Source organism: Myotis davidii, unplaced genomic scaffold, assembly GCF_000327345.1.
Source record: "Myotis davidii unplaced genomic scaffold, ASM32734v1 scaffold674, whole genome shotgun sequence".
NCBI lineage: Eukaryota > Metazoa > Chordata > Mammalia > Chiroptera > Vespertilionidae > Myotis > Myotis davidii.
Genome location: NW_006286674.1, coordinates 2,699,920 through 2,715,780, shown reverse-complemented (window position 1 = coordinate 2,715,780; position 15,861 = coordinate 2,699,920). Strand labels below are relative to the sequence as shown.

General features: G+C 46.4%; 1 protein-coding gene across 4 annotated transcripts in view; it reads left to right on the top strand.

The window, feature by feature from the left end:
• The window catches only part of BCAR3 (breast cancer anti-estrogen resistance 3), a 112,038-nt gene extending 96,710 nt beyond the window's left edge, over positions 1-15,328 (top strand). For all 4 annotated transcript variants that reach the window (XM_015560333.1, XM_006758198.2, XM_015560335.1 and 1 more), the window contains 4 exons: positions 4,754-4,925; positions 7,835-7,961; positions 10,439-10,651; positions 14,697-15,328. In XM_015560333.1, coding sequence (XP_015415819.1) covers positions 4,754-4,925; positions 7,835-7,961; positions 10,439-10,651; positions 14,697-14,872 — 688 coding nt within the window. In that variant the 3' untranslated portion in view covers positions 14,873-15,328. The remainder of the gene's footprint in view (positions 1-4,753; positions 4,926-7,834; positions 7,962-10,438; positions 10,652-14,696) is intronic.
• The last annotated feature ends 533 nt before the right edge of the window (positions 15,329-15,861 follow it).

The following is a 15,861-nucleotide window of genomic DNA, read 5'->3' as shown; positions in this document are numbered from 1 at the left end:
GGCCAACTTTGCCCAGAAGCTCAGCCAGAGAATTCCTGGAGACACACAAAGAGACGGCACAGAGGAAGTCAGGGAACAAAGAACACGTTGGTTCCTGTCTGTTCCAGATTGCTTTCGGAATTAAGTGGGAGTTGGTGGGAAAGGCTGGGAAGAACAGAGTCTGAACATTTTCTTTGACGGGTGGACAGATGGGGGATCAGAGGTCAGAGGGTGAGGGCACACGGACCCTCTCCCCTCCGGCCTCTGAAGAATCACTGTCTTCTTCTCAGGAAGAGCCAGGGCCCTGGCTGTCCCTGTAAACCCACACACATGGACTTCGGATGTTTAGAAATTAGACAGAAATAGCAAGGCTAATAGCAAGAAAAGAATTACTAGGCTTGATTATTTTATTAGCATAGAAGTTGGCCTTTCTGACACACAAACAAAACAACATTTGATTTGGGCAAGACTGTCTTAAGTTTTCTGTTTTTCCAACCCACTTCCCATTGCCATGGCACATGTGTGGGTTGCAATGGTCAGCCAGGCCCTGAGTCCATCAGCCCCCACCCAGGGCTTTTCTGTGATGGCTGGCCTGTTCTTGTCTCAGCATGGCAGCCACGTGTGGAGGGACAAAACGTTTTATTCCAGTTTACTGTTTTAAGTGTAAGTAGCCACACGTGGCCAGTGGGCAGTGTGGTCCGAGGATGTCAGCCCTAGAAGGTAAGCACCGCCTTAGGTGGCCAGGGGGTCCACACCGCTGCCCCCAAGGGCACCTGCTACACAGCAGATAAGAGGGCTCAGTGCCGCCGTTGTTTTGGCTTCACCGCCACCGACGCATCACCGCCACCGACGCATCCGATAGAAGACACCAGAATCCGAATGGGAGACTTCTGGGAGGCAGGAGACCGGAAATGCTCACTTTGTTCAGGCATCCTTGTTGTCGAATGCCGTTGGGCAATTGTTGGTCTGACTTCTGAATTTTTTTACTTTTCTGATCAGAATTTTCTAGATTCTAGCCTCTCTCTCCTGGTGTCCTCTTCCCTCCCCAAGGCCAGGGCCTGGCGTCTCAGGTCCACCAACTTCTCCTCTGTTGCTGTCTGGGCTCAGTGGTCACGGTTTCAGCAGAATTGAGCTGTGCCACCAACTTCCCCCTTTCTCATGTGGTACATTTTCAGTCTGAAAGCTCCCCAAGCTCCAGGCCTCATTTGATCGGTTTCATGAGTGTGTTGGACGTGGGGCCCAGGCTGAGGTCGGCGGGCTTGGGGCTTCTCCTTTGGCTATTTCCAGACTTCCACTCTTGTCTACATCCATTTCCTCTTTCTCCTGATGGTCGCTTGCCTGTGCTCTCACTTCATGCTTGTTTCCTGTCCAGGGCTAACCTGTGGGTCTGGGGAGTGGGTTTCTTCATTACAATGTGTTTAAATAAAGGTCAGGGGTATAGTGGCCCTGGAGGGCCAAATTACATCATCTTCCTGCATCTCAGAATCAAATACAAAACCACCTTTTATTTCTTAATTTACCACTTCACCCCTTCCAGGTCTACTGTGTGGACATATTCTTTGTGTAACAGTCAGTGCCCCTGCTGCCAGCCCCGGCGGCCCCTGGAGCAGACACTCCAGGCGAGTATCTTTCCCATAGTGGTGCACGCAGGAGGTTTTAGGCAAATGCTGGTTGAATGAATGGATAGAGTTACCCAATTAACCATTGGTGTAATGCCAGGTCTTAAAGAAGTAGAAAATATGTCTTTTATTAAGGGCTACTAAAACATAGCGGGGGAAACACTGTATAAAAAATAGACTAAATGCAACATGAAACATTAGTTTACTATTTGTTAAAAGAAACATCTAAGATGTTTGGCTCAACCTTAACTTTTTGCAAATGGTAACAAAACTCTTCAATAAACAACAGATGATAAAAATAGGTTTTAATTCTATGTTAGGGTCCATTAATTAAGAAAGACAAGAAACCAGGAAGGAGATAAATAAAGGAAAAGAGACAGGCAAAAATGGACCAAGACACAGGGAAAGATGTACCCATAGAGATCATCATAGTAACAAGTACTATTTGCTAGGTGCCTGCCAGTGCCAGGCACTTTGATTAGTGTTATACCCACACACAGTCTCTATTTCTCACAATTACTCTTGTCCCCAGTTTAGAGATGAAGAAATTGAGGCATGGAGCCGTCAGATAACACCCTAAGGCCACACTGCGCGTAAGCAGCATACATGCATACAGGATGGGCCAAAGGCGGTTTACAGTTGTTCTATGGAAAATGATACAAGAGTTAATAAATGACACAGCCAGAACTCGGTTTCACATACTCACAACTGCAGGCCTACTTTTGCCCCACACTGTGTGTGTACAAACACACAGAGATGGCAGAGCTCGTTGCTCATTTTTTATTTATTTTTATTTTTTGTTAATCCTCACTCCAGGATATTTTCCCATTGATTTTTAGAGAGCGTGGAAAGGAGGGAGAGAGAGAGAAACATTGATGTGAGAGAGACACATCAATTGTGTTACCTCCTGCACGAGGTGCCGGGGATCGAGCCTGCAACCGAGGTACATGCCCTTGACCGGAATCAAACCTGGGACTCTTCAGTCCACTGGCCAACACTCTACCCACAGAGCCAAACTGGCTAGGGCAGGGCTGGTCACTCATATAACAAACATTAATTAGCATGTGGACGAAAAAGGGGCCACCTCCTAACCTGATGAGCTCAGTGGCGGCCTTACACACCCAGAGACCTAAAGGAACCACACAGGATGGTCTAACCATAAAAATTCCCAACTAAAAGCGGGTAGGAGTGGGTAGTCACATCCTAAACCTGTAGCGTCCTTGACAAAGGTCAGTCGCTAACTTGGAAGTCTTTTATCGTTATGCATCTAAGATAGCATACCTTTGAAATGTCAGAGTAATTTTCTTTTCCAGACCCCTCAAAGGCACAACCCCTGGCACCAGAGCAGGAGACCACATTGTTATCTTGTTGCCCACATACCATCTCTCCGTGCTGTAAATGTCAGCTGTCACACCCACCAATGTAGGAGAAGGGTGTGCCTCTCGGTTTGCTTTTCATCTAACCCCAGTGATTGCCCCGCTTTGCGTTCTCCTGCCGCCCCAATCTACACCAGTGGATTTCATGTAACCCCTCTTACACCTCCTCCTTTGAGTCTAAAGTATAAAATAAGATGCAGAACTGTCCATTCTCTGGAGCATTTTCTCAATCGATTGAAATTTCGCTTCCTGGCCGTTGCCATCAGTTTGGTTCAAATAAATCTTCTAAGATGTTTTCCTAGGCTGGACTCGGGCCGACAAGGGAAACGTAATGCTAGGCACGAGGTGAATCATGCCACCCTTTGCCCAAGGAAAGCGAGAGGGTCCCACCCCTGTGGGCACAGGACAGCAGCATGGCCTTGGAGTGGCATCCATGGCTGCGAGCTTTAGGACAAGGTGGCCCCAGACTTTCAAACGTGTATCTTAGTGACCATGCTATGATTGGGGCTTCACCTCCAGCACTTGTGTCAGCCTGGAAGAAATGTAATTGAGGCCATTCTGGCCCAATGCCGTCAACTCCCCAACCCTGATTTTCAGAGGGAAGGAAAGGGGCTTCAGTCTGTGCTGCCTGCCACCAACAGGAGACTCTGTGTGACCCTTCACATCAGCCCATGGAGACTCTGTGTGACCCCTCATTAGCCCATGGAGACTCTGTGTGACCCCTCATGAGCCCATGGCGACTCTGTGACCCCTCACATCAGCCCAGGGAGACTCTGTGTGACCCCTCATCAGCCCACGGAGACTCTGTGTGACCCCTCATTAGCCCATGGAGACTCTGTGTGACCCCTCATGAGCCCATGGCGACTCTGTGACCCCTCACATCAGCCCATGGAGACTCTGTGTGACCCCTCACATCAGCCCACGGAGACTCTGTGTGACCCCTCACATTAGCCCATGGAGACTCTGTGTGACCCCTCATGAGCCCATGGCGACTCTGTGACCCCTCACATCAGCCCATGGAGACTCTGTGTGACCCATGGAGACTCTCTGAGCCACATTGTCATGTAGAGAAAAAATTACGCTGCTTCCTTTCCTGGGTCTGTGAGGTCAACCTACATAGTTCAAGATGAGAAAAGGGAGCATTGTTGGCAGATACAAACAAGATTTCCATTTTCTTAGAGCCTGACCTTACAGGGACATCCCCCAGTCCCCTGTTCCGTCTTTGTCCACGTCCCCACTCACTTTCTGGCCTCTTGACCAGAGCTGCAGACACTCTCTTAGCTCCTCATCCCTTCTGTTGTTCTGACACCCTTGTCATCTTCCTGGATCAAGCATTTTCTCTCGTTTTTCTGTCCTTTCCGTTTCCTACGCAGGGGGCTCGGCAGAGATGGCCCGATGCTTCCCTGAGAAGGGGAGTCCCCGGAGGGCTGGGGGGACCTGGTATCTCCTTGGATCTCTCATGGCAGAAGGTACAAGGAGCCCGTGCACTTTGCCTGAGGAGGGCCCTCTTCATGCCCCAGGTCCAGCCGCAACAAGACCAGGTCCTGGGCATCTGTCCTTTGGAATCCGAACAGTGCACTCTCTGAGGCCTGTGCAGTCCCGCTGCAGTCAGCCTGTGGGGTGGTCTCCAGAGAAATCACAGCCAAACTCTGAGCTGTCAGCACATCTCAGGGCAAGAGCAGCACATGGTGCAAAGCCAATCTGTTTCCTCGCTGGTTTGGTTTCATCTCCTCCTCGTCCTGTTGACCCTGGCCTGACCACTGATCTCCTCCCTCGCAGACACAGCACCATGGCCATCGGCATTGCAGTGGACATTCTGGGCTGCACGGGCACTCTGGAGGACCGAGCAGCCACCCTCAATCGGATCATCCAGGTGGCGGTGGAACTGAAAGACTCCATGGGGGACCTCTATTCTTTCTCCGCCATCATGAAAGCCCTAGAGATGCCGCAGGTACGTTTCCACTTGCTTCGTGCAGCCCCGCGGGCCTATGTGTACTTCATGTTCGCGAGCCCATGTTTAGCAGATCCCAGAGGGCGTCAGTCAGTCTCAAAAGGTAAATGGAATCGTTGTGAAAGCTGCTTTGATTAGGGGGCAACCAAGAATAGTGCCCTAAGTATTTTGGTTGTTTTTAAAAATAGTGGGTAATTGCCGAAAGCCCACCCTTTCTCTCTGATGCACAATAAGAAGAGTCACCCTCAAGAACAGGTTTCTGAAGAACCAACTAGGATGATGTGTCTGACACAGGTGTGCTGGGTAAGGGAGAGACTGTGTCCCTCTGAGTCACCGAGGGTGCAGGCAGTTTGGGACAATGACTGGAAAACAGCCATTTGGGGAGCTTACATCTGAGAATCCCAAAAGCGCTTTATCTCCTAGACTGTTCCTCAGGTTACCTAAAACAGCCTCTCTCATTAAAAACTCCAGATTTCTGGACCATCTGCCATATAGCCCCCTAGTTAGAGTTTCTGAAATCGGGCACTTTGAATTTATCTGCTTTGACTGGCTGTTTTTAGGATGAGTGTCAAAACTGAAAACCTGTGTTTGAAATCAAACCGCATCGAGGAGAACGGTCCTGTGGTCTTGCTCACAGATCCCGCTTCCCGCTGTGTTCTGCAGCCCTGGGTGCGTAGGGGACCCCTGTGAGCTCCATCTGCAAACAGTAACACAAAACCGCTCGCCACCTAGAGTGGCTGTTTCAGAGCTGATTGCCCTGGACATCCCGGGCCCTCGCGGACACCCAGCTTCGCCCCTGGGAAGGCAGCTGTGGACACGTGTCCTGCGGGGCTAGTTGGGAACTGATTCTCCTGCTTGAAAGCAAGGTCACCTTAGAAACAGGACGTTGAACAACTTGGTTCTTTCATCAGGAAAATTGGGGGAGGGGGTGTCAATTTCAATTATAACGTAATATTCCAGGAGTTTACAAAATTCTTTAGATGCCCTGGGATGTAGTAGGGCTGATGCTGGGAATAGGGCAGGCTCAGCCTTATTTTCATGATATATTGGCCTCTGCAGTATCAGGAGTTCTAATTTTTCATTCAGGTGCTTTCAGTTGGCATGAGATTTATTTCCTCTTTATCCAAACCTGCATACACTTTTAGAGCCGAGCCAGCAAGCTAAGCTGTGTGAGTAGCCCTCCAGCCCAGCGCTCCCTCAGAGAGTGGTACGGGGGTGTTTTGTGGCGTTGCATGGCTGCTGTCCATGACATCAAACTCCGCACTGAGGGACTTACCCCGGAGCATGTTGCCAGGCCTCTGTAGGCGGCGCCCTCCCCTTCTGGGGCACCTCAGCGATGAGGGGACAGCCCCTGGGTGCTCAGGGCCCTGGTGAGTCAGCACTGTTTGGGGAGGGAAGTGGTAGACCCAGGGGAAACCCCAGAGGAATCACATCATTTCTGTGTCTCACCACCCAACCCTGCCGCTGCATATAGCCACACGGCCACTTTCTCTGCCAGCTTCTCGTACCCGGAGAGCATCCAGCAGACGGGCTTGGCCTGGAGACAAGGGCTCTTTCAGAAAGTCAAAGCTTGAGGCTGAGGGAGAGCTGGGGGTGTGGGGGGAGAGGGCAGCGTGGTGGGTGGCCGGAGGAAGACCAGCCCACATCCTTTCCTTCCCAGAAAATCTGCTGGTGTGGTCCCTGCTCCCCTTTCCCTTGGAACACACAGGCGCGCTGAGAGGCAGTAAAATGAAGCTCGGCTCTGTCCTTACAGCTGTGCTGCCTCAAGCGAGCGCCCTCATCTCTTCTGGTTTCTGATCTGTAAAATGAGGCCAGACTACCTGCTTCACAGGGTACTGCGAGGACTAGATGAAATTCCTCAGCTGGCACTCCTTCCCTAGATACTAGCGCCCTTCCTCCCTTCCTGGTTTCATGTAGAAACTTCAGACACGTAGGCCTGCCGGTGTCATGGTGAGTGGGGGACCATCTGTCTTCGGGCAGTCAGAGTCGGGAGCTTATGTTGGTGTTGACTACATTATTCCAAAAGAAATGTAAAGGCATGAGAGGTGGCAGCACGTGGCCTGGGCAATCCCCTGTGTCTCAGATGTTACTACTTAAGAGTTGCATGAAAACACTGGCCCTCGCATTCCTACAGCTTCTCCTTGGTGCCACCCCTATGGAAGCCAACTGGCAGCTCCTTTCCACCTTTAAAATACATGCACTCCTTGACCCGGTAGTTCCACTTCTGGAACTTTATCCTGCACATATTTTCACACAGGTACACATCTGCAAAATCTTCACGAGGGAATTTTGTAGTTTATCCTCAAAGTGGAACATAGTACAGAAGTTTAACAAAATAAGGCTGTTTTATATGTACTGATATGAAAGATTTCCAAGTAAGGAACAAAAAAATATGTGTAGTATGATGTGCATTTATTTATTTGCAAGTAGAGTGTGTGTGTTTACACAGACATACATACACATATAAGAAATTGATGAGAGGAGTTGTCCCTGGGATGGGCCATCAGAGCAACACAGACAAAGACAAGGGTGGGGGATTAACTTTTCTCTCTACACTCCGTTCAACTGCTTTGACTTTTTTTTAACATGGGCATCTATCATCTATTCTAAAATTAAGCAAAAAAGGTCAGTTTAGCCCTGGCCGGTGTAGCTCAGTTGGTTGAGCGTCATCCCACGCACCAAACGGCTGCTGGTTTGCTTCCCAGGCAGGGCACATGCCCAGGTTATGGGCACGATCCCCAGTAGGGGGTGTGCAGGAGGCAGCGGATCGATGTTTCTTACATCGATGTTTCTCTGTCTCCCCCTCTCCTTTCCTGTCTCTCTAAAATCAATAAAAATATATTTAAAAAATTTTAAAGTCGTTTTAAAAAGGACCTTTTACAAAATAGTAACACCTTTCTTTCTTCCAGATTACAAGGCTGGAAGAAACGTGGACTGCCCTGCGGCGCCAGTTCACCCAAACAGCCATCCTCTACGAGAAGCAGCTGAAGCCATTCAGCAAAGCTCTGTACGAAGGCCGCGCCTGTCAGCTGCCCGGTAGGTGCCTATGAGACCTCAGGCTGTGTTTGCTCTGGCTTGGTCAAAGCATTCAGCAGGGCATGTTCTGAGCCCGGAGTTACCTGCAGGATTCATGTTGTCCCAAGTGGAGGATAGCATTCTTTCCTAGCATGTAGCCCTTGATCATCTGTATCTTTTTTTTTTTTGAAAAACAGTCAGGCCCTCTGCCTATTATTTTAATCAGATTGGTGTTTTTGTTTTTGTCTTTTTTGCTACTGAGTTCTGTAAGTTCTTCATATAGTATTTGGGATATTAATCCCTTATCAGATATGTGATTTGCAGATATTTCCTCTCATTCTATAGGTTGACTTTTCATTTTGTTGATGGTTTCCTTTGCTGTGCAGAATTTTTAGTTTGATGTTGTCTCACTTGTTTAGTTTTGCTTTTGGTGTCAGATTCAAAAACACATCACCAACCCCAGTGTCAAGGAGCTCACCATCTATGTTTTCTTCTAAGAATTTTGTGGTCTTAGGTCTTACATGTAAGTCTTTAACCCATTTTGAATTAATTTCTGTATGGTGTGAGAGAGCGGTCGAGTTTCATTCTTTTGCATGGGGCTGTCCAGTTTTCCCAACACCATTTATTGAAGACTGTCCTTTCCTCATGGTATGAATATTGGCTCCTTTGCTATAAATTAATTGATCATCTGTGTGCGAGTTTATTCCTGCTTTTTCTTTCTATTCTATTCTCAGTGTGTCTGTGGTGGTTTTTGTGTGCCAATACCAATAGCATACTGTTTTCCTTACTATAGTTCTGTAATGTCGTTTAAAATCAGGGAGCAGGATGCTTCCACCTTTGTTCTTTCTCTTGCTTTGGCCTTTTGTGTCTTTTGTGGTTCCATACAAATTTTAGGATTGTTTGTTCTATTGCTGTGAAAAATAGGAATTTCATAAGGATTGCATTGAATCTGTCGTTTGCTCTGGGTAGCATGGACATTTTAGAGAGTGCAAAGGTATTGTCCATCAGCCTGTGTTCCCTGAGAACACCTCCTACTCGTGGGCCATACCCGAAACCTATCCCTCAGGGTGAGGCTCCAGGACAAGCAAATAGGCCTCTTTCACAGAAAGATGGGGCCGGTTTTCAGTCTTCTCTGTGCAGTGCCCTGGGCGGGGAAGGGGGAGCCTGCCAAGCACTCCCTCTCCAATTGTTACAATCCAGTGGGACCCAAGAACACAACTTCCCCTGCGTCACGTGATCAGGGAGAATTCCTTGGGTGGCGGCTGCAAACACCAGGGTACAGCTACCTGTAAAAGCTCTCCTCTGGGATATGCGGTGCTCTGGTCCACAGCAGGGGAGAGCACAGAGTAGTGCCTGCCCATTTGAGGTCTCTGCAAAGGATTACAATCAACCCTCAGATGTATATTTAATTAGAAACCTGCCTCTCGGGCTGCAGTTATGGTGATAAGCTCCTGGGCCACTGTTGCCTCTTGCTGTGCTCTGGGGGTAGGAGCTGTGTAAGAACTCTTTCTCCATCGGTTACACTCCCAAGGCACCCAGGGGCATAAGTCCCAGTGGCCACCAGAGCCTGGCAATGTAGCGGTGTCCTCTGGCAGCAGCCGTAAACATCGGGGGCCAGACAAGGATGTGAGCTCCTTTCTGAGAGAGACCAGTGAGCTGGAGCTAAGCTGAGGAGCATATAGATGGCTCCCACAGAGAAAGGAGAAGAAAAGCCCTGGCCAGTGTGACTGTTGGTTGGAGCGTCATCTCATACACCAAGAGGTGGTGGGTTCAATTCCTGGTCAGGGTGCATACCCAGGTTGTCGGAGCACGTAAGGGAAACAACCAATGTTTCTCTCTCAAATCAATATAAAATATCCTTGGGTGAGGATTAAAAGAAAGAAAAAAAAGAGAATGAAATGTAGGGGGAGCCTAGTATTTTAAAAATAAAGGGGCACCCACTGGCTAGGTGAGGCAGAGTGTGAAGATGGTGCCTGTCAGCTAGCAGGCCCCTAGATGTGGCTAAATTACATGACAGCCCTCTCGCTGAGCCCTGGGGTGGGGGAAGCCGAGCATGCGAACCCTTTAAGAGCTGTTTCTCAGATCATTATGGTCTTGCAGGTCTCATGGACTGGGGCTCCATTGGTTTTTAAAGCTAGACCTTCTGAAGACTTGAGTCTCAGCACAGGTCTTAGAAGTTGGGGTGCCCAAGGTGGGGCTCAAACCCCTGGCTCCTCAGGGAGAAGCTGGGTTTTGAGTTCCCTCCAGACTGTGGGTGGCTGTACCAGGGTTGGGGCTTATGATGAGACTGTGTCCCAGCCTCTCCTGCATGCTGCTGTGTGGGCCTCTCTCATTGGCCTGATTTGTAGGAGTTCCTTTTTTCAGAGGAAGTTGTTCCATATTTAGCTGCAAATTTAATGTGTCCATGGAAAAGGTGGGACTAGGATTCTCCTACCTCAGCATCTTAACTTTGGGAGAAAAAAATGATCTGGAAAAAAATTTTACCCCTTGTTTTTCAGAGTCCACGTGTGTCCTCCCAAACAATGTATCAGTCCCCCTGCTGATGCCTCTCGTGACTTTAATGGAGCGACAGGCTGTCATTTTTGAAGGAACTGACACGTGGGAAAAAAATAACGAAAGCTGTGAGATTATGATGAACCATTTGACAACAGCCCGACTCATGGTAGAGGCTGCACACAGTTACCAGATGAATGGCGAGAGGATCCTGGAGGGTAAGAGCTGCTTTTTATAAGCTGCTGTCTGCTTTGAATAGTCACTGGAATGAAGGAATAAAGAGCATGGATTTCTCAGTTAGAAAAGACCAAGTAGGAAAGACTGAGGCGTGGGAATTCTGTTTCCTCTCTGATGGGTCATTACTCCCTCTTAGTTCCTAACTGACTTAAGGATCCTGTTTCTCTCTTCTTTGTATGTATTCTCTTGAGTCATTGGTATAGAATAAACAGAGAGAAAAGGTCAAGAAAGAATTGGTCAGCTTGCCCACCTCTAATAATTACTGTTAGAAAACATGATGGGCCAACATAGGGAGTCAGGGTTTTATCTGACGTCATTTATCTGCCTGCCTGTTTCTTCTCAGTCACACTGGGAATGGGGCTCCCTGCTCTTAGCATGGAAGGGTCCAACACAGCAAAGGTACTAAAAGAGCTTGGGGAGAAGTACAAAACACAAGTACTTGGGTTTGGGTTAGTGTAGAGTGTGTCATAAGGAGCGGCCAGCCAGGCTGAAGAAGGAAGTGGGGAGGCATTCCATGTGCGTCTATTACTGGAGAAGAGCCAGGGAAAGGTGGGAGGGTGCCATCACATGGTCACATTTGTGCCTCCAATCTGGCATCTAAATGGAGGAAGGTGGGAGGGCTGAAGGCTTATGGGCAAAAAGACCATTTAGGAAGCAAATGCAAGATCAAGGACTTGACAGAGGCAGTTATCAGGAACAACTATTTTCTCATCCTCACTAGATATTTTTTTAATTCTCCAAGAGCCAACAGTTGATCCACAAGGTTAAGAACTTAATAGGGTGAGAGAGGCCTATTATTTCATCCTAAAACAAAGCTGTCGCCTCAGAATCAGAAATTAAGACTAAACAATTTGCACTGTGCCTGATATAGGTGTAAGCATTATATACCTGTTTCATTTTTTTCCTCAGAAAGTTCTCCAAGGTTAGCAGTGTAGAACTCAAACAATAAAAGCACATAATTCACCAGACAGTACAGTGCCTGCTTATATAAAGCCAATAAATGTATTACATTGGATGGGGCCTAAGCCAAAAGTGTGCTTTAAGTTGTTCTATAGCAAATTACTTTAAAGGTATCTGATGGTATTTCTCAGTTGATCCTGCTACAGGTTTACATAGCAAGTTCCCATTGCTGGACGTGACTGTGAACCCACTAAGGGTAGATATTTGCTCACCATCATATCCCGGGCGCCCAGCCCAGAGTAGGGGCTCACAGCATATTAACTGAATGAATGGAAGTTGTCATCTGGCCTCTGGTTGGTTATCTGTCAAAGATATTCAGGCATCACAGGGAAAGATGGACTAAAAGTCTTCTATTATCCTCTCAACCACCAAGATCCTCTGATCTAGATGGTGGGAATATATTTAATGACAGAGCGCAGTACCCCATCGATAATCGAGGATGAGGGCCCTGGCCAGTGTGGCTCAGTTGATTTGGTGTCCTCCCATGCACCAAAATGCTGCTGGTTCGATTCCTGTCAGGGCACATGCCCAGGTTGCAGGCTCGATCCCGGATCGGGGGCATGCAGGAGGCAGCCAATCAATATTTCACTTGCATTAATGTTTCTCTCTCTCAAAAGAAAAAATAAAGGATGAGAACCACATGCTTATGTGACTCTTTGGCTAGAGATTACCCCTCTCTAAGAGTTGACTGAGCATCCTTGGCCTTAAGTAGACCAGATAATTCTCTTTTATAGAAGAGGAGAGAGAGTTGAGAAACAGGCTCACACATATGGTTGTCAATTGACTTTTATTCAATCTTTTTTTAGTCAATTGATTTTTTTTAACTTTTATCCTTGCCCAAGGATATGTTTACTGATTTTTTTAAAAATATATTTTTATTGATTTCAGAGAGGAAGGGAGAGGAGAAAGGGAGACAGACACATCAATGATGAGAATCATTGATCGATTGCCTCCTGCACAACCCCCACTGGGGCTCGAGCCCACAACCCGGGCATGTGCCCTTGACTGAAATCGAACCCAGGACCCTTTAGTCCGCAGGCGGACGCTCTATCCACTGAGCCAAACCAGCTAGGGTTGTGTTTATTGATTTTTTAGAGAAAGAAGCACCACTGTGAGAGTGAAACAACAATCAGTTGTTTCCTGTACACGCTCTGACTGGGAATCTAATCTAGGGATGTGCCCTGATTGGAAAACGAACCCACAACCTTTCATGGTGTACCAAGTGATATTCCAACCAACTGAGCCACCCAGCCAGGGCTGTCATTTGATTTTTGACAAAAGTGTCAAGATAATTCATTGGATAAAATACAGTCTTTCAGCAAATGGTGCTGGAACTATTGAATATTATATGCAAAAAAACAATCTTTACCTCATACCACACACAATAATTAATAAAAAATGATCATAGAACCAAAATATGAGTAAAGTAAAAATAAGTGGAAAGCTTCTATAAGAAATCACAGGAGCCTGGCCAGTGTGGCTCAGTGGTTGAGTGTCAACTTACGAACCAGGGGGATGATGATTCGATTCCCTGTCAGGGAACATGCCTGGATTGCAGGCTCGATCACCAGTGGGGGGTGTGCAGGAGGCAGCCAATCAATGATTTCCTCTCATCATTAATGTTTCTATCTCTCCTTCTCCCTTCCTCTGTAAAACCAATAAAAATGTATTTTTTAAAATGTATATTTTTTAAAAAGAAAGAAAACACAGGAGAAATTTATTGTGACCTTGCGTTAGGCAAAGATTTTTTTAGGCTACAAAAAGCATGAACCTTAACAGAAAACACTGATAAATCAAAATTTAAAATTTTGCTCTTTAAAAGACAGTTAACAAAGTGAAACAGCAATGCACAGATTAGAAGAGAATATTTGACAAACATACAGGATGGGACAAAAGTAGGTTTAGAGTTGTTCATGTGACAAATAAACAATAATTAATAAATAATAATACAAGAATAAACTGTTTTGCATGCTCACAACTGTAAACCTACTTTTGCCTCTCTCTATATCTATAAAGGGCTTATATCTAGAATATATTAGGAATTCTTGGAACTCAATGAGAAGACAAACAAGATTTGAATAGACACACCAGATGATACGGAATGACAACTACCTGGAAAGATGTTCAAAACATTAGTCGTTAGCAAAAATGACTGTACTAAAGGTTGGCAGCCTATGGAGAAACTAGGATCTTCATGTTACTGACGAGTATAAAATGGTGGAGCCATTTTGGAAAAGAGTTTCTTAAAAGTGAACATATATATACCATATGCCCTAATGTGGAACTCTTAGAGAAATGAAAAACACATGTCCACACAAAACCTTATATATAAATGTTCATAGCATTATTCATAATACTCAGAGACTGGGAACAGCCCAAATGTCCACCCGTTGGGGGGTGGATAAACAAAATGTCACATGTCCGTGTGACTGAACACGACAGTAAAGAGGAATGCATTAGTGGTAACACACAACAGCATGGAAGAACCTCAAGAACACTGTGCTAAGCACAAGAAGCCAGACACAAAGAAAAGTCCATATTAGTAAGTCTGTATTAAATTTCTAGAAAAGGCAAAACAACAACAAAAAGCCGATTCGTGGCTGGTGGGGGTCTGAGGCAGGAATGGGGACTGACTGCATAGGGACACGAGGGAACTTTCTAGGGGGACAGAAGGGTTCTGTAACTAGTGGTGATGATGGTGCAGCTGAAATGGGTGACATGTAAACGCTACATCAATGAAGCTGTGAAAATAAAGCCCACGAGGTTCTTTGAACACTCCTTCCCACAGCACAACCCACAGTGGCTTGTGCACGTGACTGTTATTCCTGTCGTGGCTCAGTGAGCTTACTTGTTAGCCTGTCTCTGCAGGTGCTCAGGTCCTTTTGAGTGGGACTCTGCCTTCACTATGTACCGCATTCCTGTGTTTTCCTTGGGGGGATTTTTTTAAAAGTTCTGAGAGATGAAGTTCATTTTGACCCTACTTTAAATGAGCAAGTTTTCCATCTATTTTCTACACTGTTTTAGACAGAACTGAAAAAAAAAAACATTTTGTTTTGTTTATATTAGGTTTTCAACCAGATGAAGAAATGAGTGAAATCATCAAGACTGAATTTCAAATGCGATTGCTATGGGGCAGCAAGGGCGCACAAGTCAATCAGCCCGAGAGATATGAGAAATTCAACCAGATTTTAACTGCCCTCTCACGTAAACTGGAACCTCCTGTAAAGCAAGCAGAGCTGTGATAACTCTCCAGAGAACGTTCAGATATTACTTCAAGCTTCTCCGGTTCCTTCTGTGGAAAAGCTTATCATTTGAAGAAGTAATAACGTGCAAATCTGACAACATACAGGCTTTTAGTATCCACAGGATATTAAACATGTAAATTGCACAGAGCACACTTATTTATGAGTTTTTAAAATTACTACTGATTTTTAAATGGAAGATAATTTATTATTAAGGTAACTATTGCTAATGTTGAGCAAATTGAAGAGAAGACACTAGCTATGTTGACTGGTTGCTTTCTATTACCGAGATATTTAACCATTTTAGTTTTAATTCCATGTCAGAAAAGTGTAAATAGGAAAGAATTTAAAAGCATGAAACATTTCGGACGGTATCAGTTGTATGATATTCTTTAACTAAATATGAAAAAATGTAAATAGCCACATGAAAATATATCTTTTTGTGAAACAACTGTATCCAGACTCGTTACTATTAAACAATCATCATAGTACAGTAACTCTGTCTCCTAACCTTGCTGGGTCACCCTCCTCCCTAGCCACTAGATTCTGACAGTGAACAAAAAACAATGGTCTGATGTGGAAAATGTAAGGTTCCTAGCTTAGGAGACAGTGACTAGCGATACAAAGGAGAAGACATAGGTTCAAAATCAAGCTGTGGTGCTTGCAAGTTCACCTCATCAAGCCCCGTGTGCAGCACAGCACCGGGTACAGAGTGAGCACCCAGAAGCTGGTATAGTTCAGTGGTCAGCAAACTGCGGCTCGGCAAACCACGGCTCGCGAGCCACATGCGGCTCTTTGGCCCCTTGAGTGTGGCTCTTCCACAAAATACCGACTTCTGCACATGGGCCACGAAGTTTCAATCACACTGTACACGCTCCCGCACGTGGTATTTTGTGGAAGAGCCACACTCGGGCCAAAGAGCCACATGTGGCTCGCAAGCCGCGGTTTGCCGACCACGGGTATAGTCCATGCTATCACAAGTGTTTCAA